We start from the raw sequence: 21,926 nt of genomic DNA, 5'->3' as shown, positions 1-21,926 counted from the left end.
GAACGAAGTCTGTTTCGGGTCATAGGTGGCATGACCATATATAGGCAGAGCGTTGAAGCGAGCATACACATCTTGCAATCTTCTTCTGGCTCAGGGAAAGTGCTGTGAAATGACCTGTGTTTCACTCAGAGACGAAATTGAAACGGATTTAGAAACCATAGCTTGTTTTCTATCCACTGGTATATGGTTATATGCATATAGTAACAGCAATAATTGAATAAGAGGCAGTTTAATCTGTAGAGGAAATTATGCTAATGCGAAACAGCACCCCCTGTATTCTCAAGAAGTTAACACCACTCCAGCCGACACTTGGCTTTGCGCATGGTGATCTTAGGCTTGTGTGCAGCTGCTCAGCCATGGAAACCCACTTCCTGAAGCTCCCGCCGAACAGTTGTTGCGCTGACGTTGCTTCCAGCGGCAATCTGGAACGCGGTAGTGAGTGTTACAGTTGAGGACAGACGATTTTTACTCGCGACGCTCTTCAGCACTCAGCGGTCCCGTTCTGTGAGATTGTGCGGCCTACCACTTTATGGTTGAGCCGTTGTTGCTCCTAGACGTTTCCACTTCACAATAACAACACTTATAGTTGACCTGGGCAGCTCGAGCAGGGCAGATATTTGACAAATTGACTTGTTGGAAAGGTGTCATCCTATGACGGTGTCACGTTGAAAGTCACTGTGCTCTTCAGTATGGGCCATTCTACCACCAATGTTTGTCTATGGGAGATTGCATGGTCGTGTGCTCAATTTTTATGCACCTGTCAGCAATGGGTGTGGCTGAAATAGCCGAATCCACTAATTTGAAGGGGTGTCCACATGCTTTTGTGTGTGGTGGTAGTGATTGCTCTAATGTAGTCTATTCACAATCTGCTTTGTGTGCAGGGAGATGTGCCTGTGGGATGTCAACGATGGACGCTGTATTGAGTTCACTAAGCTGGCCTGCACTCACACAGGGATCCAGGTAACGTATATGACCCTAACTTTTCTCACCACACGTCTGTAGTCCATGGCGCTTTTTCATGTCTGCTGTCTTTGATTCCTCGGTTTGAGGAGGAAGTGAGGAAAGAACTGGAACTGAGGAAACACCAATTGAGACAATCTAATCTCACTCTTCTCTTCTGTCTAGTTCTACCAGTTCACCATCGGTACGCAGCGTGAGGGTCGTCTGCTGTGTAACGGACATTACCCAGAGATCCTAGTGGTGGACGCCACCAGCCTGGAGGTCCTCTACTCCCTCGTCTCTAAGATCTCTCCTGATTGGATCAGCTCCATGAGTATCATACACTCACATCGCACACAAGGTAGCCTACTTCACGCTATACTATACAATAATATCCTATACTATGCTATACAATACAATACTATCCTATACTATACAATACTATCCTATACTATGCTATACAATACTATCCTATACTATGCTATACAATACTATCCTATACTATGCTATACAATACTATCCTATACTATGCTATACAATACTATCCTATACTATGCTATACAATACTATCCTATGCTATACAATACTATCCTATACTATGCTATACAATACTATCCTATACTATACAATACTATCCTATACTATACAATACTATCCTATACTATACAATACTATACTATGCTATACAATACTATCCTATACTATCCTATACTATCCTATACTATACAATACTATACAATACTATCCTATACTATACAATACTATCCTATACTATGATATACTATACAATACTATCCTACACTATACTATACAATACTATCCTATACTATGCTATACAATACTATCCTATACTATACAATACTATCCTATACTATGCTATACAATACTATCCTATACTATACAATACTATCCTATACTATACAATACTATCCTATACTATGATATACTATACAATACTATCCTACACTATACTATACAATACTATCCTATACTATGCTATACAATACTATCCTATACTATACAATACTATCCTATACTATGCTATACAATACTATCCTATACTATACAATACTATCCTATACTATACTATACAATACTATCCTATACTATACAATACTATCCTATACTATACAATACTATCCTATACTATACAATACTATCCTATACTATGCTCTGCTATACAATACTATCCTATAATATGCTATGTTATACTATGCATCATACGCACACCACACACACAAGGTTAGCCAACCATAGGGTTCCAGAATTCCAGGAGCTTTACCAGGTTTTTCAAAAATCCAATTTGGATGATTCCCAGAAGCAGTAGGGAATAAGCAGGGAGGGAATCCTCCCAAATGTGATTTTTGAAAATGTAACCTAGTCCTCCAGCACGGCTTACATCAGCCACTCTGTCTGCCGTCGAGGAACAGTCCACTAACGCTTCTAAAACTTGATTAGATCGACCTCTGACCATGGTAACGTTGTTCAACCGTCATGGTCTGTATTTGCCATGGTAACGTTGTTCAACCGTCGTGGTCTGTATTTGCCATGGTAACGTTGTTCAACCGTCGTGGTCTGTATTTGCCATGGTAACGTTGTTCAACCGTCGTGGTCTGTATTTGCCATGGTAACGTTGTTCAACCGTCATGGTCTGTATTTGCCATGGTAACGTTGTTCAACCGTCATGGTCTGTATTTGCCATGGTAACGTTGTTCAACCGTCATGGTCTGTATTTGCCATGGTAACGTTGTTCAACCGTCGTGGTCTGTATTTGCCATGGTAACGTTGTTCAACCGTCGTGGTCTGTATTTGCCATGGTAACGTTGTTCAACCGTCGTGGTCTGTATTTGCCATGGTAACGTTGTTCAACCGTCGTGGTCTGTATTTGCCATGGTAACGTTGTTCAACCGTCGTGGTCTGTATTTGCCATGGTAACGTTGTTCAACCGTCGTGGTCTGTATTTGCCATGGTAACATTGTTCAACCGTCGTGGTCTGTATTTGCCATGGTAACGTTGTTCAACCGTCGTGGTCTGTATTTGCCATGGTAACGTTGTTCAACCGTCGTGGTCTGTATGTATGTATTGAGCCATTGATAGTTGATACAATCTGTAAACGCCTGCCTAAAACGTGTCGGTCTGTGCTTTGCATTGTCACACAATTTTTGCTTTTGTAAAAACACTTTACTAAACAATTATAGCCACTGTTAGACTGACACTATGCTTGTGTGTGTCCTCATCATAATGTGTGTGTCCTCTCAATAATGTGGGTGTGTCCTCTCAATAATGTGGGTGTGTCCTCTCAATAATGTGTGTGTGTCCTCGTCATACTGTGTGTGTGTCCTCGTCATAATGTGTGTGTGTGTGTGTGTCCTCGTCATAATGTGTGTGTGTGTCCTCATCATAATGTGTGGGTGTGTCCTCATCATAATGTGTGGGTGTGTCCTCGTCATAATGTGTGGGTGTGTCCTCGTCATAATGTGTGATGTATTTTCAGAAGACACAGTGGTAGCAGTTTCAGTCACTGGGATCCTGAAGGTGTGGATCATCACTCAGGATGTCAGCAGGATGCAGGTATAGCGGGACATCAGCCACTACTAGCTGTTGCTGTTGTGACCATGCTGTTAGCTACCACACAATACTCCTATTAACCACGATTCCTTCCAGCTAATGACTATTGGGACTAATTAGAGTAACTGGAACACATGCACACAATTCAAATATCTTTTACGGTTCTAATGTATTTTTTCGTGGATCCCAGGAACATTAGTGGTTGCTAAGTGGGATGGAAATGAATAATGAATTTCAGTCACCTCTAAGTGTGTGTTCCTCTTCCTGTTTGTCACCAGGATCTGGATCCAGTGTTTGAGGAGGAGTCTAAGCCCATCTACTGTGGGGGCTGTCAGAGCATCTCTTTCTGCACCTTCACACAGCTCTCTCTACTGGTGGTCTGCTCCAAGTACTGGAGGGTAGGTGGCTAGAGCCCATGCTCCCTGGGTCTCTCTCCCTCACTGCCCTGGTTGAAACATTCATAGAATCACACTGTAGACCTATCCCCTTAGATTAGGTCTGATTCTAGATCTGTTTATGCTGTATAACCAACTCTTGTGGTTGTTGTCAATATGACAATAGGAGTTGTGGCAAGACGACACAAACAGATCTGGCATCAGGCTACACTAGCGTAGCTTTGTGTTTGAGTCTTTGGCATGGGGGTTGCAACAACTCTTCATCTTGGACTAACGTATCCTGAAATGTTTGTGTCAGGTGTTTGATGCAGGGGACTATTCCTTGCTGTGCTCGGTGCCCAGTGAGAACGACCAGTCCTGGACCGGAGGAGACTTCATCGCCGCTGACAAGATCATCATCTGGACCGAGGACGGATGCTCCTACATCTACAAGCTCCCCGCCAGGTGAGGAACAACATCACCTGTATAGGAGACATGTGTTATGTTAGCCTGTTAGCCTGTTAGCCTGTTAGCCTGTTAGCCTGTTAGCCTGTTAGCCTGTTAGCCTGTTAGCCTGTTAGCCTGTTAGGCTTTTATCATGGTGTCTGTTATGTTGTCTGTTATGTTGTCTGTTATACTCGTTGTACCCTTATACATCTTCTACTCACCTGACAACTATGAATGAATGTAATTATATATATTTATTTTTCAAATGCACAGTGCAATTATCACAAATATATTTTTTCACATGTTATATCCTAACTAGACAATAGGCTATAAAGGCCTGTGGAAAGTTGTCATGTAAATAAAACCAGGGAGGATGAGCCAAACTAGACTCATTTGGTGGATTTGCGATGCCAGTTTGCGATGCCAGTTTGCGATGCAAGTAAGTTACGACATTTGAGATACAGTTTACTAAGACATACAGAGCATTCGGAAAGTATTCAGACGCCTTCCCTTTCTCCACATTTTATTACGTTACAGCCTCATTCTAAAATACACAAAATACTTTATTTTTTGGGGGTCATCAATATACACACAACACCCATAATGACAAAGCGAGGACAGTTTAAAAAAAAACTAAACCCAGAAATACCTTGTATACATACACTACCGTTCAAAAGTTTGGGGTCATTTAGAAATGTCCTTGTTTTTGAAAGAAAAGCACAGTCTGTTTCTCAAACTAGTTACTCTAATGTACTTGTCCTCTTGCTCAGTTGTGCACCGGGGCCTCCCACTCTTTCTATTCTGGTTAGAGCCAGTTTGCGCTGTTCTGTGAAGGGAGCGTTGTACGAGATCTTCAGTTTTTTGGCAATTTCTCACATGGAATAGCCTTCATTTCTCAGAACAAAAATAGACTGCAGAGTTTCAGAAGAAAGGTCTTTGTCTCTGGCCATTTTGAGCCTGTAAACGAATCCACAAATGCTGATGCTCCAGATTCTCAACTAGTCTAAAGAAGGCCAGTTTTATTGCTTCTTTAATCAGGACAGCAGTGTTCAGCTGCGCTAACATAATTGCAAAAGGGTTTTCATACGATCAATTATCCTTTTAAAATGATAATTCTTGGATTAGCTAACACAACGTGCCATTGGAACACAGGAGAGCTGGTTGCTGATAATGGTCCTCTGTACGCCTATGTAGATATTCCATTAAAATAGTTTACCGTTTCTAGCTACAATAGTCATTTACAACATTAATAATGTCTTCACTATATTTCTGATAAATTTGATGTTATTTTAATGGACAAAAAATGTGCTTTTCTTTGGAAAAACAAGAATTTAAGTGACCCTAAACCTTTGAAAGGTGGTGTTAAGTATTCAGACCCTTTGCTATGAGACTCGAAGTTGAGATCAGGTGCATCCTGTTTCCATTGATGATCCTTGATGTTTCTACCACCACCTGTGGTAAATTCAATAGTTTGGACATTATTATTTTGGAAAAGAAACACACCTGTCTATATAAGTTCCCACAGTTGACAGTGCATGTCAGAGAGAGAAAACAAGCCATGAGGTCGAAGGAATTGTCTGTAGCGCTCCGAGACAGGTTTGTTCGAGGCATAGATCTGGGGAAGGGTACCAAAAAATGTCTACAGTATTGAAGATCCCCAAGAACACAGTGGCCTCCATCATTGTTGAATGGAAGATGTTTGGAACCACCAAGACTCTTCCTAGAGCTGGACGCCCGGCCAAACTGAGTGATCGGGGGAGAAGGGCCTTGGTCAGGGAGGTGACCAGAACCTGATGGTCACTCTGACAGAGCTCCAGAGTTCCTCTGTGGAGAAGGTTGTCCTTCTGGAGGTTCTCCCATCTCCACCAATCAGGCCTTTATGGTAGAGTGGCCAGACAGAAGCCACTCTTCAGTAAAAGGCACTTGGCAGCCCGCTTGGAGTTTGCCAAAAGGCACCTAAAGACTCTCAGACAATGAGAAACAAGATTCTCTGGTTTGATGAATCCAAGATTGAACTCTCTTCCCTGAATGCCAAGTGCCACGTCTGGAGGAAACCTGACACCATCCCTACGGTGAAGCATGGTGTTGGCAGGGACTGAGAGACTATTCGAGGGAAAGATGAACGGAGCAAAGCGCAGAGAGCCTTGATGAAAACCTGCTCCAGAGCGCTCAGGACATCAGACTGGGGTCGACTGTTCACCTTCCGACAGGACAACGACCCTAAACACATAGCCAAGACAACGCAGAAGTGGCTTCAGAACAATTCTCTGAATGTCCTTGAGTGGCCCAGCCAGAGCCCGGACTTGAACCCAATCGAAAATCTCTGGAGAGACCTGAAAATAGCTGTTCAGCGATACTCCACATCCAACCTGACAGAGCTTGAGAGGATCTGCAAAGAAGAATGGGAGAAACTCCCCAAATACAGGTGTGCCTAGCTTGTAGCGTCATACCCAAGAAGACTCAAGGCTGCAATCACTGACAAAGTGCTTATACAATGTACTGAGTAAAGGGTCTGAATACTTCTTTAAATGTGATATTTCAGTTTTAGGTTTTTATTAAATTAGCAAACATTTCTAAAAACCTGCTTTTGCTTTGTCATTGTGTGTAGATTGATGAGGGTGGGGGCGATTTAATCCATTTTAGAGTAAGCCTGTAATGTAACAATGTGGATTAAGTCAAAGGGTCTGAATACTTGATTGACGATAGGCCCGGTTTTCCTGAAGTTGCAAGACAATTGCAAGCTAAGAAATTGCGAGATAATGCTTTGCGAGATAAAGCTTTTTATTAATACCGATGGATAGGCCTAGTGCACGATCCTGACTGTCTGCCTGGTGGCCGACCTGCCTTTATTGGTGCCCCTCCCCTCTCTCTCTGTTGCTCGCTAGCTCGCTATGAAAGATGCGTGTGTCTCGGAAGTACGACAACTAATCGGTCTTCTATGTTCCCAAAATACTGAATCTTAGGAGTCAAGTCGTCAATTCCTGGTGGAATCGACTCTTGACACAGAATTGGGAGTCAACACCGGTAGTAGACGTGCAAGGACTCATGTAATCAATTATTTTGGAGTCCACTCTCCACCACTACGTCATCGTCGTTAACAATTGGAAAAATTGGCATCGGAAGGCAAGCGACAGCAGTGAAGTCCAATATGGAATTGCGGTCCAGTGATGGTAGTACAGGTGCGATGCTTAACCATCTGAAAGGGACGTAAACCCGAACCATTGCTGGCAGCAGCACAAGCTGCATTGTGGTTCTTTTATGAACTTATCGTTTTGTGCAGTTAGAACGTTAAGTCAATTTATCACATTACTATTGACTACCACCCTTGATTTTGATTGGTGCCTAAAGATGATACACAGTATTGCTGTCAGCTATGATACATGCGTGGAAAGGAACTAGTTTCACAGGAAGCAATAGCCAATTTTCAACTATATTCATGTTTGTGGAAACTTTGAACATACGAGTTATATGTAAAAGTACCTGGACTAAAACAAGTTTTATTTCACTTCCTCTTCTATTGGATTGTGTGCGTCTGGTAAGTGGCTCTGAAAATCTTTTTGATATTTGCCACTATGGTTTTCACTTGAGACTAGCGGTGTTAGTTGTAGTTTGGTTTGGGTTTAGCAGGGAAACCACTAGTCAGAAAGGCTGTTCGTCTTCTACGTGCCAATCCGTAAGAAACCATTCTGAGGTGGATTTCCCTGTTAGGTTTAGTTTGTTTTACAGGTTTGTGTGTTTTACAGTTGGATTAGTTAGTTCTAGTTTAGTTCATTTGTTGGCAGTGAGAGAAATAACTAAACTGGGCTGACCTCTGTTCCTTTCTCTCTCTCTCTCTCTCTCTCTCTCCCAGCTGCCTGCCTGCCAGTGAACACTTCCGTACTGATGTAGGAAAGACTGCCGAAGGCTCCATCCCACCTCTGGTGTACAGCATCGCGGACCGCACAGACAAACAGGTTACTCCTCTCCATCCATCACTCTAACACACACACAATCACTCACTCTCAGTGAAGAGCTTTCTGGTTTCAAGACAGAAATAAGATCTGTTTTGAAGTAATGAATTACTTTTTGTTACAACAAAACCCTGTCCACCTCCATGCTCTCTCTCATGTTGAAGAGAGTCAACAGCACTGCTAGTGTCAGTCCTCTAACTTGGTAACGGACTGTCTTTTGTTGTTTGTCAATGTCTTTGTTTTGTCCTTTAGGGTGCCAGTCTGTTAGCCCGGTGTGCCAGTCTGTTAGCCCGGGGTGCCAGTCTGTTAGCCCGGGGTGCCAGTCTGTTAGCCCGGGGTGCCAGTCTGTTAGCCCGGGGTGCCAGTCTGTTAGCCCGGGGTGCCAGTATGTTAGCCCGGGGTGCCAGTCTGTTAGCCCGGGGTGCCAGTCTGTTAGCCCGGGGTGCCAGTCTGTTAGCCCGGGGTGCCAGTCTGTTAGCCCGGGGTGCCAGTATGTTAGCCCGGGGTGCCAGTCTGTTAGCCCGGGGTGCCAGTCTGTTAGCCCGGGGTGCCAGTCTGTTAGCCCGGGGTGCCAGTCTGTTAGCCCGGGGTGCCAGTCTGTTAGCCCGGGGTGCCAGTCTGTTAGCCCGGGGTGCCAGTCTGTTAGCCCGGGGTGCCAGTCTGTTAGCCCGGGGTGCCAGTCTGTTTTTGCTTTCTCGCCAAATGTGACAAAGAGTGGCAAGGAGTTGGCAAGACTGGCACAAACAGATCTGGGATCAGGCTAGTGTTGTGTGTACTGTATTTAATTTTGGATGTACATAGTCTACATATTCATTTCCTGTCTGCCTTTCTGTTGTTTTTCTTCTTATTGTTTTACTCTGTCTGTCTGTCTTATTACCCTCCCCCCCTCCCCTCCCCACCCCAATGGGCCTTGGCCCTGATCGGAGGGCGTGTACTCCTCAGACTGAGGAGTCTGGTGAGGGGGTAGACATGGTGGTGCTGTGCCACCCTGCCAGCGGAGTAGACTTGGAGCTCTACACCCCAAAGCTGCTATTCCACCAGCAGCCTCTAGAGGCACCAGTAAGCTGCAGTGTACAGCAGGAGAGAGGCACACACTGGCTCTGTCCAGCAGGGGGAGCCCTCAGCTCTCAGTCACAGATTCAGCACATCCACTCAATGTTCAGAGATGAAGCATGCAGACCGGGGATAGGAAGATGTATGTTGGTGTAATGTTATGGGGCAATTACCGATAACAACATTTAGTGCCCCATGTATAGTATACTAGTGATTTGATCAATACCATATTTGATGTTGATTAAAAGTAGACACAGCGATATGACGTAGCTGCAGAACGTAATCAGCGTTGTGGGGCAATTTCTGCAACAACTACAAGCTTTGAAGCACGAGGATCAACTTCTCCCCTATTTTGGTCCCGTGACTAACAGTGTGAAGCCAACCCGTGCACATGCTCAGATACTGTGTGAGAGTACAGTCTTGCATCTTGCTCATCTCAATGTCTGCGGTGCTGCTCGTGGGCAATGTAATTTCGCTGAGTCTATTTGCAAATTGGTATCCAAAAATGTTACTAATATAGTCTTTGATCTGTATTATCTTGATGGAGACATGCCTGATAATCGATCTGTAATACATTGATCTGAATTCCGATTGACTCGCATGCTTTGGTTTATGATATATCAGCCAATCAAAATCAAATCTCCAAAGCCCCTTTTTTATTTAGTAAGCTGAACAGCGATTGGATGCCTGACCCTGTGACGTGTGCACCTCTACGATGCTGTCTTTCTGATTGGCCAGTTCTCTCAACTCACTCTGGCTCACCTGATTCCATGCTCCTCCCACTAAAATCTCAAAATCATCAATCTCATCTTGGTCTTCACACTGGTGCAGATGCATGCCAAGTCCCTAAACTGCTTTCCCTCTGGAAATCAGATCAAGACATAGATAATGATACATTGATAACAGGTAGACCCAGTGGAAGAAGAGTGGAAGCCATTCTTAGGTTCTTGTGTGTATCCCCCCCCTTTCTATTCTCTAGTCATTCTCCAACACTCCAGTGCCTTTGTCTTAAATATATTTTTTAAATCTTTTGGATTGAGTTAATCTTTCACATCAATCTTTGATTCGTTTTCTCTGTCTTCTCTCGTGTGTGTTCTCGTGTGTGTGTGCGTGCTTCTGTGTGACCCGATGGGCGTGGCACTTTGACTTTATTGTAGGCTATTTGTTAGTCAACTTGTCTATAATTAGATGCATGCAGCTTCTCTGTCATTACTTATTGCCCTAAAAGACTAAATAAACCCTAAATAAAGCTCACCAAAAAAGATGTCGTACATCGATATAATTAATTTATCAATTGAGTTGACACAGGTAAAAATTTCTCTTTCATTTCGTCTTCTCTCACACAGAAAATAAGTTTAGGGACCGGGGATAAAATACATGAACTCAACAACAACAAAACAAATGGAACATTTCCAAGTTCGACTTGTTTTAAGAGAGTTAAAATTTGAAAACAAGATGTTTCTGATAAGATTTCAGTTCGACTTGCATGCATATTTATTGTGGTTGAAATACTATCAGCTCTGACGATGCTGATAAAGATAGCACCTTTGCAGATGGTCCCTGACCACGCAGTCATTCTCTCAAGATGCTGAAATAAATAATATTTCTCCACTCGTGTTACCAAGTCACAATTTGACTGCTTAATTCTGCAGGAGTTAACATTATATGAGGTTATGTGAGGGGATATAGTTAACATTATATGAGGTTATGTGAGGGGATATAGTTAACATTATATGAGGCTATGTGAGGGGTTATAGTTAACATTATATGAGGTTATGTGAGGGGATATAGACCATCAGTCAGTGTCCAGATCTCAGACTACTGTAGCCTTCAGTTCCCTTCAAATCAAATTGTATTGGTCACATACACATTTAGCAGACGTTATTGTGGGTGTAAGTGAAATGCTTGTGTTACTAGCTCCAAAAGTGCAGTAATATCTAACAATTCACAACCATACACACATCTAAAAGTAAAATAATGGAATTAAGAAATATATAAATATTAGGATGAGCAATGTAGGTATATACATATGAGATGAGTAAAGCAGTATATACACATGATTAATGTTACTAGTTTTACATTATTAAAGTGGCCAGAGATTATATGTATATAGGGCAGCGGCCTCTAAGGTGCAGGGTGGAGTAACATTATTAAAGTGACCAGTGATTCCATGTCTGTATATGGGGCAGCAGCCTCTAAGGTGCAGGGTTGAGTAACATTATTAAAGTGGCCAGAGATTCTATGTATATAGGGCAGTGGCCTCTAAGGTGCAGGGTTGAGTAACCGGATGGTAGCCGGCTAGTTGGCTATTTAACAGTGATGGCCTTGAGAAAGAAGCTGTTTTCCAGTCTCTCGGTCCCAGCTTTGATGAACCTGTACTGACCTCGCCTTCTGGATGGAAGCGGGGTGAACAGGCAGTGGCTCGGATGGTTATTGTCCTTGATGATCGTTTTGGCTCTACTGTGACATCAGGTGCTGTAGGTGTACTGGAGGGCAGGCAGTGTGTCCCCAGTGATGCGTTGGGAAGACTGCACCACCCTCTGGAGAACCCTGCTGTTGCAGGCACTGCAATTGTGCATCTGTTTAAAGTTTGAGGGTCTTAGCTAAATTTCTTCAGCCTCCTGAGGTTGAAGAGGCACTGTTGCGCTTTCACCACGCTGTCTGTGTGGGTGGAGCATTTCAGATTGTCAGTGATGTGTACACCAAGGAACTTGAAGCTTTCCACCTTCTCCACTGCGTCAATGTGGATGGGGGCGTGCTCCCTCTGCTGTTTTCCTGGCACCACTCCGCCAGGACCCTAACCACCTCCCTGTCGGCTGTCTCGTCATTGTTGGTAATCATGACTTCTATGCTTGTGTCATCTGCAAAATCTATGATTGAGTTGGAGGCCATGCAGTCATGGGTGAACAGCGAGTGCAAGAGGGGACTGTGCACTCAACCCTTGTGGGGCCCCTGTGTTGAGGATCAGTGAAGTGAAGGTGTTGTTTCCTACCTTCACCACCTGGGGGCGGCCCGTCAGGAAGTCCAGGACCCAGTTGCACAGGGCGGGGTGATAGTAATTTAGTTCAGTTACCTTTGCTTTCTTGGGTACAGGAACAATGGTGGACATCTTGAAGCAAGTGGGGACAGCAGACTGGGATTGGGAGCGATTTAAATATGTCCGTAAACATTCCAGCCAGCTGGTCTGCACATGCTCTGAGGACGCGGCTAGGGATGCCGTCTGGGCCTGCAGCCTTGCGAGGTTTAAAACGCTGAAATGTCTTACTCGTGTCGGCCAAGGAGAACGAGAGAGTTTGGTGTAACACGCATGATACTCTGAAACAGTGTCTGCCCCGGGGTTCAGAGTATTAACCAACATCTTGAGCCAGACACTTGTTTTGAAGTTCGCAGGCGGGACTACCGCATCACTTGACTCTGACCAACTCATGTCCGCTGGCTACACAAGCAGGACTAGTGCCGCGTTCAAATCATCTGGGAAGTGTTGAATCGGTTATCTCTGACTTCAGTGCGTTCGTGACAACTGTAAACTCGAGGTCAAATCATGACGTCAGTGATCTTCAGGTCGGAAAGAGTTTCCCGACTTGGAATTCCAAGTTGGATGACCTCAACTTTTTTTTTGTTTGTCTTCTCTCATTCGCAGCTCGTTCCCAGTTGTCTTGAACACACTGAAGTCGGAAGTCGGAGATTTAGAGTTTCCAGTTGTCTTGAACGCACTGAAGTCGGAAGTCGGAGATTTAGTGTTTCCAGTTGTCTTGAACGTTAAACCTTCCCCAAACCACTCGGAATGAATGTTTCAAAAATAGACATTCATCCATGAGTCAAAGAGCAGTCGGCTGGATTCGAACCATGTCGATTCTGGCATTTATATATGTTAAGGTTACCACTCATTTATTCTACCTATTGATTGCCTTCAACATATAATAAAACAATTGATATTTAAAAAATAAAAATAAATGATTACATCTACCACTGAAAAAAATTCAATTTATTATAATTCACATAAGAATTCAGCAGAGAAATGCTGTAGCCTCAACAACAAAAAAAGCCTCCAAGTAGCCTACATATAAACTCAGCAAAAAAAGAAACGTCCTCTCACTGTCAACTGCGTTTGTTTTAAGTAAAACTTTACGTGTAAATATTTGTATGAACATAACAAGATTCAACAACTGAGACATAAACTGAACAAGTTCCACAGACATGTGACTAACAGACATGGAATAATGTGTCCCTGAACAAAGGGGGGTCAAAATCAAAAGTAACAGTCAGGTCTGGCGTGGCCACCAGCTGCATTAAGTACTGCAGTGCATCTCCTCCTCATGGCCTGCACCAGATTTGCCAGTTCTTGCTGTGAGATGTTACCCCACTCTTCCACCAAGGCACCTGCAAGTTCTCGGACATTTCTGGGGGGAATGGCCCTAGCCCTCACCCTCTGATCCAACAGGTCCCAGATGTGCTCAATGGGATTGAGATTCGGGCTCTTCTCTGGCCGTAGCAGAACACTGACATTCCTGTCTTACAGGAAACCACGCACAGAACGAGCAGTGTGGCTGGTGGCATTGTCATGCTGTAGGGTCATGTCAGGATGAGCCTGCAGGAAGGGTACCACATGAGGGAGGAGGATGTCTTCCCTGTAACGCACAGCATTGAGATTGCCTGCAATGACAACAAGCTCAGTCCGATGATGCTGTGACACACCCGCACAGACCATGACGGACCCTCCACCTCCAAATAGATCCCACTTCGGGGTAATGCGCATTCCTTTGACGATAAACGCGAATTCGACCATCACCTCTGGTGAGACAAAACCGCGACTCGTCAGTGAAGAGCACTTTTTGCCAGTCCTGTCTGGTCCAGCGATGGTGGGTTTGTGCCCATAGGCGATGTTGTTGCTTGTGATGTCTGGTGAGGACTTGCCTTACAACAGGCTTAGAAGCCCTTAGTTCAGCCTCTCTCAGCCTATTGCGGACAGTCTGAGCACTGCTGGAGGGATTGTGCGTTCCTGGCATCAACAACTCTGCCAGTTGTTGATGCCATCCTGTACCTGTCTCGCAGGTGTGATGTTCGGATGTACCGATCCTGTGCAGGTGTTACACGTGGTTTGCCACTGTCAGTCCTGTCTCAGGCGTCTCACAGTACAGACATTGCAATTTATTGCCCTGGCCACATCTGCAGTCCTCATGCCTCTTTGCAGCATACCTAAGGCACGTTCACGCAGATGAGCAGGGACCCTGGGCATCTTTCTTTTAGAGTTTTTCAGAGTCAGTGGAAAGGCCTCTTTAGTGTCCTAAGTTTTTATAACTGTGACCTTAATTGCCTACCGTCTGTAAGCTGTTAGTGTCTTAACGACCGTTCAACAGGTGCATGTTCATTAATTGTTTATGGTTCATTGAACAAGCATGGGAAATCGTGTTTAAACCCTTTACAATGAAGATCTGTGAACATATTTAGTTTTATACGAATTTTCTTTGAAAGACAGGGTCCTGAAAAGGGACGTTTTTTTTTTTTGCTGAGTTTATTTCTACATGGTTTACAAACACCGCTTCAAGCTGCCACCTGGTGGCCATTCTAAACATATTCTAATGATATTCAATTTTCCCGCTGCAGGATTGATTATTTTCCTCCTGCGACGAACGAGGTCAAATTAAGATCTGACTACTGTATATACATAAGCCTGTCAACCTACACAGATTTGACATATGGTAAACAGTAAGGAACTTCGTACATGCTACGTTTTATTGTTCAGTCCGCTGATTTCCATGCTAATAAACTTCTGATGTACCTTTTTTTTGTTTATTTTATATTCAGGCAATGATCAAGGTTCTATTTTTAAGAGGGCCTTCATTTAACTATCACTTCTGCCTTGTTTCCCAGACAGTGTCAAGTCAATTGACTGTAGTCTGAGCATCTACCTCAACATCTAGCAACCTCATGTCAGGTGACTGACTACCTGACTACCTGGCCACAGAGTGTCTCCTTCTTTAGACATTACAGGGATCCGGTTCCATCCCGTCTTTTTCTGTTACCGTGACAATCACATGAACTTCCTGGAAATGGCGTCAGCGGGCAGGTTTCCAGGTCGTTAGGTTGTCGTTAGGTTGGTTACCACTGTGCCTTTTTTCTACTGCAGTCAGGAACACAATTATAGCAGTGTAAATAGGTCAAATGAAAGATCAAAGTTTATGTCCCAAATGGAGCACACTTCCCTACGTAGTGCACTACTTTAGACCAGAGCCCTATGGCACCCTATTCCCTACGTAGTGCACTACTTTAGACCAGAGCCCTATGGCACCATATTCCCTACGTAGTGCACTACTTTAGACCAGAGCCCTATGGCACCCTATTCCCTACGTAGTGCACTACTTTAGGCCAGAGCCCTATGGCACCATATTCCCTACGTAGTGCACTACTTTAGACCAGAGCCCTATGGCACCCTATTCCCTACGTAGTGCACTACTTTAGACCAGAGCCCTATGGCACGCTATTCCCTACGTAGTGCACTACTTTTGACCAGGGTGCAATTAGTTTTACCGGGCAAAGGGTCAGTTAGTGAAGGACCATTAACCAACATGCATAACTATCGATGTTCAGTCCTGCTCGATCTGTTAGGTAGGCAAAAAAAAAAAAAAAACAGATCTCATATTTTTGTTCATGGCACCAGTGTTCTGCCTCAACAATTTATTGTGTCTCGCTAACTGGTTTGTATCCAGCTGATTCATTGCTTTGCTGTCCAGAGAACTGAGTTAGGGGATATTTTAGTATGGAGGGGTGGATCAATGCATGTACTGTAGGTAACCCTGTTGGTAGTTGAGTAAGCAGTCCCTTCTTCCTGCTTGGCATCCTCTTACTATCACAGTGGTGTTTTTATAGTGCTAAACGTTAACAGCACATCACAATGCTCCCATGGCATGAGATCATGTCCCCTTGCAACGCCGGCTTCCCCTTCTTGTACACAGCAGAATATAATATGCTGGAGTTTTTTTTTAGATCCATGGTACAACAAGACTACCGTATGCTGTCCTGCTTTCATTCTCACCATTTACTATCCTTTAATACAATCCCTGTAGTTGTTATGAAATAATTGTTATCGCTAGGACTAGACCATTTATCTCACAGCACAAATAATGGTATTGGCATGGATATAGGACGGTGTAGGTGGCTCATGTATGTATGTTACATGGTACTGTGCTTTGCCAGAGACAGTAATGTCCTGCCGTAGATATGACCCTGAACACAGAGATAAAATACTAGTGTTCACATTCTAGAACACTATTTTCCCCTCTAACGTTCTATGTTCCGTGTTTCCAGCTGCTCATCTGTCCTCCGGTGACACGGTTCTTCTACGGCCGTCGGGAGCCCTTCCACAAGCTGCTGGTCCAGGGAGATTCAGCCGGACGCCTCACCCTCTGGAGCATCCCAGACACCTCGCCTCTGCAGCCCCTCTCCACCGCAGCAGGTACCGTTTAGTCCACTAGGTGGCGGAAGCGTCCCAAGTCTGTAGGGATGCTGTGGGTGGGAATTAGATGGCTGTTATGCCATTATCTGGCAAAAACCCGTGAAATGAATCCCTTCCAGTGCAGGGCATGTGTAGTACATTCCTTATGGTTCATCTTCATGACTATGCAATGCCACTAAGCAAAGGCCCTTCTCTGGTGTAAGTCCGGTTGGATAGATGTGTCTGTTTTGGGTCTGTATATAGTTAATACTGTTAATTCTCTACTTCCCTGTTCCTCCAGAGCTCCAGGTGTCCTCCACCATCTCCCTCCAGGAGGCCTTTGATAAGCTGGCTCCCCCGTCGGCGGGCATCATAGACCAGCTGAGTGTGACGCCCGGGTCGGAGGAGCCCATCAAAGTGACGGCCAGCGTCTACATCCCCTCCCAGGGCAGGCTGGTGTGTGGCAGAGAGGACGGAAGCATTATCCTGGTGCCCGCCACACAGACCGCCATCGTACAGCTGCTGCAGGGAGAACACATGCTGCGTAGAGGTGAGGGAGGGGGGAGCGTGTGGGTGAAGGAGTGGGGGTCAGGGAGAGTGTGGGTGAGGGAGGGGGGGGGTGGGGGAGAGTGTGGGTGAGGGAGGGGGGGGGGTCAGGTACTCAGGGCTCTATTGTCCCTCCATCAGGTTCTAATGGCCTGGTACTCAGGGCTCTATTGTCCCTCCATCAGGTCCTAATGGCCTGGTACTCAGGGCTCTATTGTCCCTCCATCAGGTCCTAATGGCCGGGTACTCAGGGCTCTATTGTCCCTCCATCAGGTCCTAATGGCCTGGTACTCAGGGCTCTATTGTCCCTCCATCAGGTCCTAATGGCCTGGTACTCAGGGCTCTATTCTCCCTCCATCAGGTCCTCATGGCCTGGTACTCAGGGCTCTATTGTCCCTCCATCAGGTTCTAATGGCCTGGTACTCAGGGCTCTATTCTCCTTCCATCAGGTCCTCATGGCCTGGTACTCAGGGCTCTATTGTCCCTCCATCAGGTCCTCATGGCCTGGTACTCAGGGCTCTATTGTCCCTCCATCAGGTTCTAATGGCCTGGTACTCAGGGCTCTATTGTCCCTCCATCAGGTCCTCATGGCCTGGTACTCAGGGCTCCATTGTCCCTCCATCAGGTCCTCATGGCCTGGTACTCAGGGCTCTATTGTCCCTCCATCAGGTTCTAATGGCCTGGTACTCAGGGCTCTATTGTCCCTCCATCAGGTCCTAATGGCCGGGTACTCAGGGCTCTATTGTCCCTCCATCAGGTTCTAATGGCCTGGTACTCAGGGCTCTATTGTCCCTCCATCAGGTTCTAATGGCCGGGTACTCAGGGCTCTATTGTCCCTCCATCAGGTACTAATGGCCTGGTACTCAGGGCTCTATTGTCCCTCCATCAGGTCCTAATGGCCGGGTACTCAGGGCTCTATTGTCCCTCCATCAGGTTCTAATGGCCTGGTACTCAGGGCTCTATTGTCCCTCCATCAGGTTCTAATGGCCTGGTACTCAGGGCTCTATTGTCCCTCCATCAGGTTCTAATGGCCTGGTACTCAGGGCTCTATTGTCCCTCCATCAGGTCCTAATGGACTGGTACTCAGGGCTCTATCGTCCCTCCATCAGGTTCTAATGGCCTGGTACTCGGGGCTCTATTTTCAAATGCATTTGGAAAATCACATCAAACACTCATCATTAAAACAGTGTGTGTTTTTGAAAGTCACCTCGCTGTGGTTGAAACAGTGTGAAAACATGGGTTTGTGGTGGTGGTGGTGGTTTTGAAACCAAAACACAATGAAAAGGACAGTGCTTTCTAAGGGGATGATTCTTTCAAATCATCCATATGCATATTAGTGTTTATGCATAAGCTTAGACCTATATATGAGCCAAAACAAATCCTGATTTTTAACATAATGATTGTGCCGTTATACAGTACATAGCCTACAGCGGGCAGAAAATTGCGTTTCTGGTTTTAAGGTACATCAATTGGTCTAGCCTAAATTTAACGTTCTGATTTGCTTACAATTATAGTGAATTTGATTTTGAATAGCCTAGTAATAGGGCATTTTTATATATTCATAACTATTAATAGGCTGACACATGACCTTTGACAAACAGAATATCACCGAGCGGTTCCATCTCCTCCCCTCTCTCGCAGCTTTCTCCAGCGTGTGGAGAGAGAGAGAGAGAGAGAGGCTTGTCAACAGTTTAATGAAATGTGTTACAGAGTTTGGGGCGGGAATATCACATGTCACGCAGCAAAATGACCAGAGTAACCTACTCGCCATGAGTTGAAAAAGGTCCCGTTGGGAAAATGGCCTCCGTGCCCTTTTTTCAGTTCATACAGATTACTGGTGTTTCTTCCTCTCCCTCTGTTCCTGCCCGTTGATAAATGGGACATTCTGAATCAAAACTCATTTTACATATTTGTAAAGACTAGATTAAATTGAGAATAGTGTGATGGGTGAAAATAGGATCACTTTGCTGAGAGAACAGTTTGTGCAGCCTGAGGCGAGGAACAGAGCGCAATATATTTGATTTGCTACTTTCTCAAATAATCAATAGCCTGTAGTAGCATCCTGCAGCCCATATATCTTGTGATTTCTAATGTTTTTATCATCAGGGTCTACAGTATTGGATGGAGGGGGGGTGTGTGTGTGTGTGTGTGTGTGTGTGTGTGTGATTGTTTTACCACTGATTGTATCTCTGGATAAGAGCACGTACAACATTATATAAAGGTCTTCTCTCGTTCCCAGGCTGGCCCTCTCACCGCACCCTGAGGGTTAGTGACTGTGTTTATATCTCCTCTCTCTCTATAGGTTGGCCCCCTCACCGCACCCTGCGTGGTCACCGTAACAAAGTGACGTGCCTGCTGTACCCTCACCAGGTGTCCCCCCGCTACGACCAGCGCTCCCTGGTCTCCGGCGGCGTGGACTTCAGCGTTATCGTCTGGGACATCTTCACGGGAGAGATGAAGCACGTCTTCTGTGTCCACGGGGGAGAGATCACACAGATCCTGGTCCCGCCTGAGAACTGCAGCGTGAGTACAGGTTACACGTTATAGAAGTGAAGGGAATTTGGTTTTGGAATTCCCTCCCCCAGCCCTCATTCTTTCATCAGTGCATTTTCTTGTGGGTGGGACTGTAATGAAAATATCAATGGGTTTTCAAACAAAAAAACTAGCCCTTTTTTTTTTAAAGGACTAGTGGATTTTCCAGCGTAGAGAGGCGAGGCCTCAGAGTGATCGTTGATTCTAGTCGTTGATTCTATGCTTTATCTTGTCCAGGTCGCAGTTTCTTAAGAAACGTGGAGAGGCCTGACGCACACGCACACACACACACACACACCAACACAGACACCAACACACACACGCACACACGCACACACACGCACGCACACACACCAACACAGACACCAACACAGACACCAACGCACACACACCAACACAGACACCAACGCACACACACCAACGCACACACACCAACACACAGACACCAACACAGACACCAACGCACACGCACACGCACACACACACACACACACACACACACACACACACACACACACACACACCAACGCACACACACAACCTCCCTCCCTCTGCGGCCAAGTATTCTCTTCTATCCTCTCTGTGTCTGTCTCTGTCTGAATGACAGGTACCAAATTGGTGTCCATTACATGAGACTGGTCCACACTGTAAGTAAAGGTGTCTATTCTGCTCTTAATGACCTGTTTTAGTTATGCAGCTACTTTACAGCACGTCGATACTGAAGGAGCGGGACATTTAATTGATACGTGAGAGAGCGAGCGAGCGAGGCTGGCGGGATCCATAATCCCTGTTGGGGAGGTGCCTGTCTGGACGGTTCCTCGTCCTCCTTAGTACATCCAAGCTGATTGGTTCATAAAGATGACCCTGAACATCAGTGTTCTCCAGAGAGTTGTTAAAGGCTCTCTGTATTTCACCCATACACTCCCCACTGTCTGTCTAGCCCTGCTCTTGGCCCTGGATACACACGCTCTAGTCCTTGTACAGTACACTAGCCTTGATGTGGCGAGGTGAGGTGAGGCGAGGAGTGGTGAGGTGAGGCGAGGAGTGGCGAGGAGTGGCGAGGTGTGAGTTAGCTGGTTACAGTATAACCCTGGTGAGGTGTGTGTTACCTGGTTACAGTATAACCCTGGTGAGGTGTGTGTGTTACAGTATAACCCTGGTGAGGTGTGTGTTAGCTGGTTACAGTAACCCTGGTGAGGTGTGTGTGTGTGTGTGTGTTAGCTGGTTACAGTGTAACCCTGGTAAGGTGTGTGTGTGTGTGTGTTAGCTGGTTACAGTATAACCCTGGTGAGGTGTGTGTTAGCTGGTTACAGTATAACCCTGGTGAGGTGTGTGTGTGTGTGTTACAGTATAACCCTGGTGAGGTGTGTGTGTGTGTTACAGTATAACCCTGGTGAGGTGTGTTACAGTATAACCCTGGTGAGGTGTGTGTGTGTGTGTTACAGTATAACCCTGGTGAGGTGTGTGTTAGCTGGTTACAGTATAACCCTGGTGAGGTGTGTGTTACCTGGTTACAGTATAACCCTGGTGAGGTGTGTGTGTGTGTTAGCTGGTTACAGTATAACCCTGGTGAGGTGTGTGTGTGTGTTAGCTGGTTACATTATAACCCTGGTGAGGTGTGTGTGTGTTAGCTGGTCACATTATAACCCTGGTGAGGTGTCTGTGTTACAGTATAACCCTGGTGAGGTGTGTGTGTGTGTGTGTTACCTGGTTACAGTATAACCCTGGTGAGGTGTGTGTGTGTGTGTGTGTGTGTGTTAGCTGGTTACAGTATAACCCTGGTGAGGTGTGTGTGTGTGTGTGTTAGCTGGTTACAGTATAACCCTGGTGAGGTGTGTGTGTGTGTTAGCTGGTTACAGTATAACCCTGGTGAGGTGTGTGTGTGTGTTACCTGGTTACAGTATAACCCTGGTGAGGTGTGTGTGTGTGTGTGTTAGCTGGTTACAGTATAACCCTGGTGAGGTGTGTGTGTTACAGTATAACCCTGGTGAGGTGTGTGTGTGTTACCTGGTTACAGTATAACCCTGGTGAGGTGTGTGTGTGTGTGTGTTAGCTGGTTACAGTATAACCCTGGTGAGATGTGTG

At 45.4% G+C, this 21,926-nt stretch overlaps 1 protein-coding gene across 1 annotated transcript in view; it reads left to right on the top strand.

The window, feature by feature from the left end:
* The window catches only part of LOC129818044 (WD repeat-containing protein 7-like), a 38,598-nt gene extending 18,573 nt beyond the window's left edge, over positions 1-20,025 (top strand). The window contains exons 4-12 of the mRNA XM_055873573.1: positions 882-960; positions 1,126-1,300; positions 3,434-3,510; positions 3,786-3,905; positions 4,201-4,346; positions 8,179-8,281; positions 16,637-16,784; positions 17,065-17,313; positions 19,612-20,025. Of these exons, the coding sequence (XP_055729548.1) occupies positions 882-960; positions 1,126-1,300; positions 3,434-3,510; positions 3,786-3,905; positions 4,201-4,346; positions 8,179-8,281; positions 16,637-16,784; positions 17,065-17,313; positions 19,612-19,856 (1,342 nt within the window). The 3' untranslated portion in view covers positions 19,857-20,025. The remainder of the gene's footprint in view (positions 1-881; positions 961-1,125; positions 1,301-3,433; positions 3,511-3,785; positions 3,906-4,200; positions 4,347-8,178; positions 8,282-16,636; positions 16,785-17,064; positions 17,314-19,611) is intronic.
* The last annotated feature ends 1,901 nt before the right edge of the window (positions 20,026-21,926 follow it).

The sequence above is a fragment of the Salvelinus fontinalis genome, chromosome 21 (genome assembly GCF_029448725.1).
Source record: "Salvelinus fontinalis isolate EN_2023a chromosome 21, ASM2944872v1, whole genome shotgun sequence".
Taxonomy (NCBI): Eukaryota; Metazoa; Chordata; class Actinopteri; order Salmoniformes; family Salmonidae; genus Salvelinus; species Salvelinus fontinalis.
This window is presented reverse-complemented; position numbering and strand designations above follow the sequence as displayed.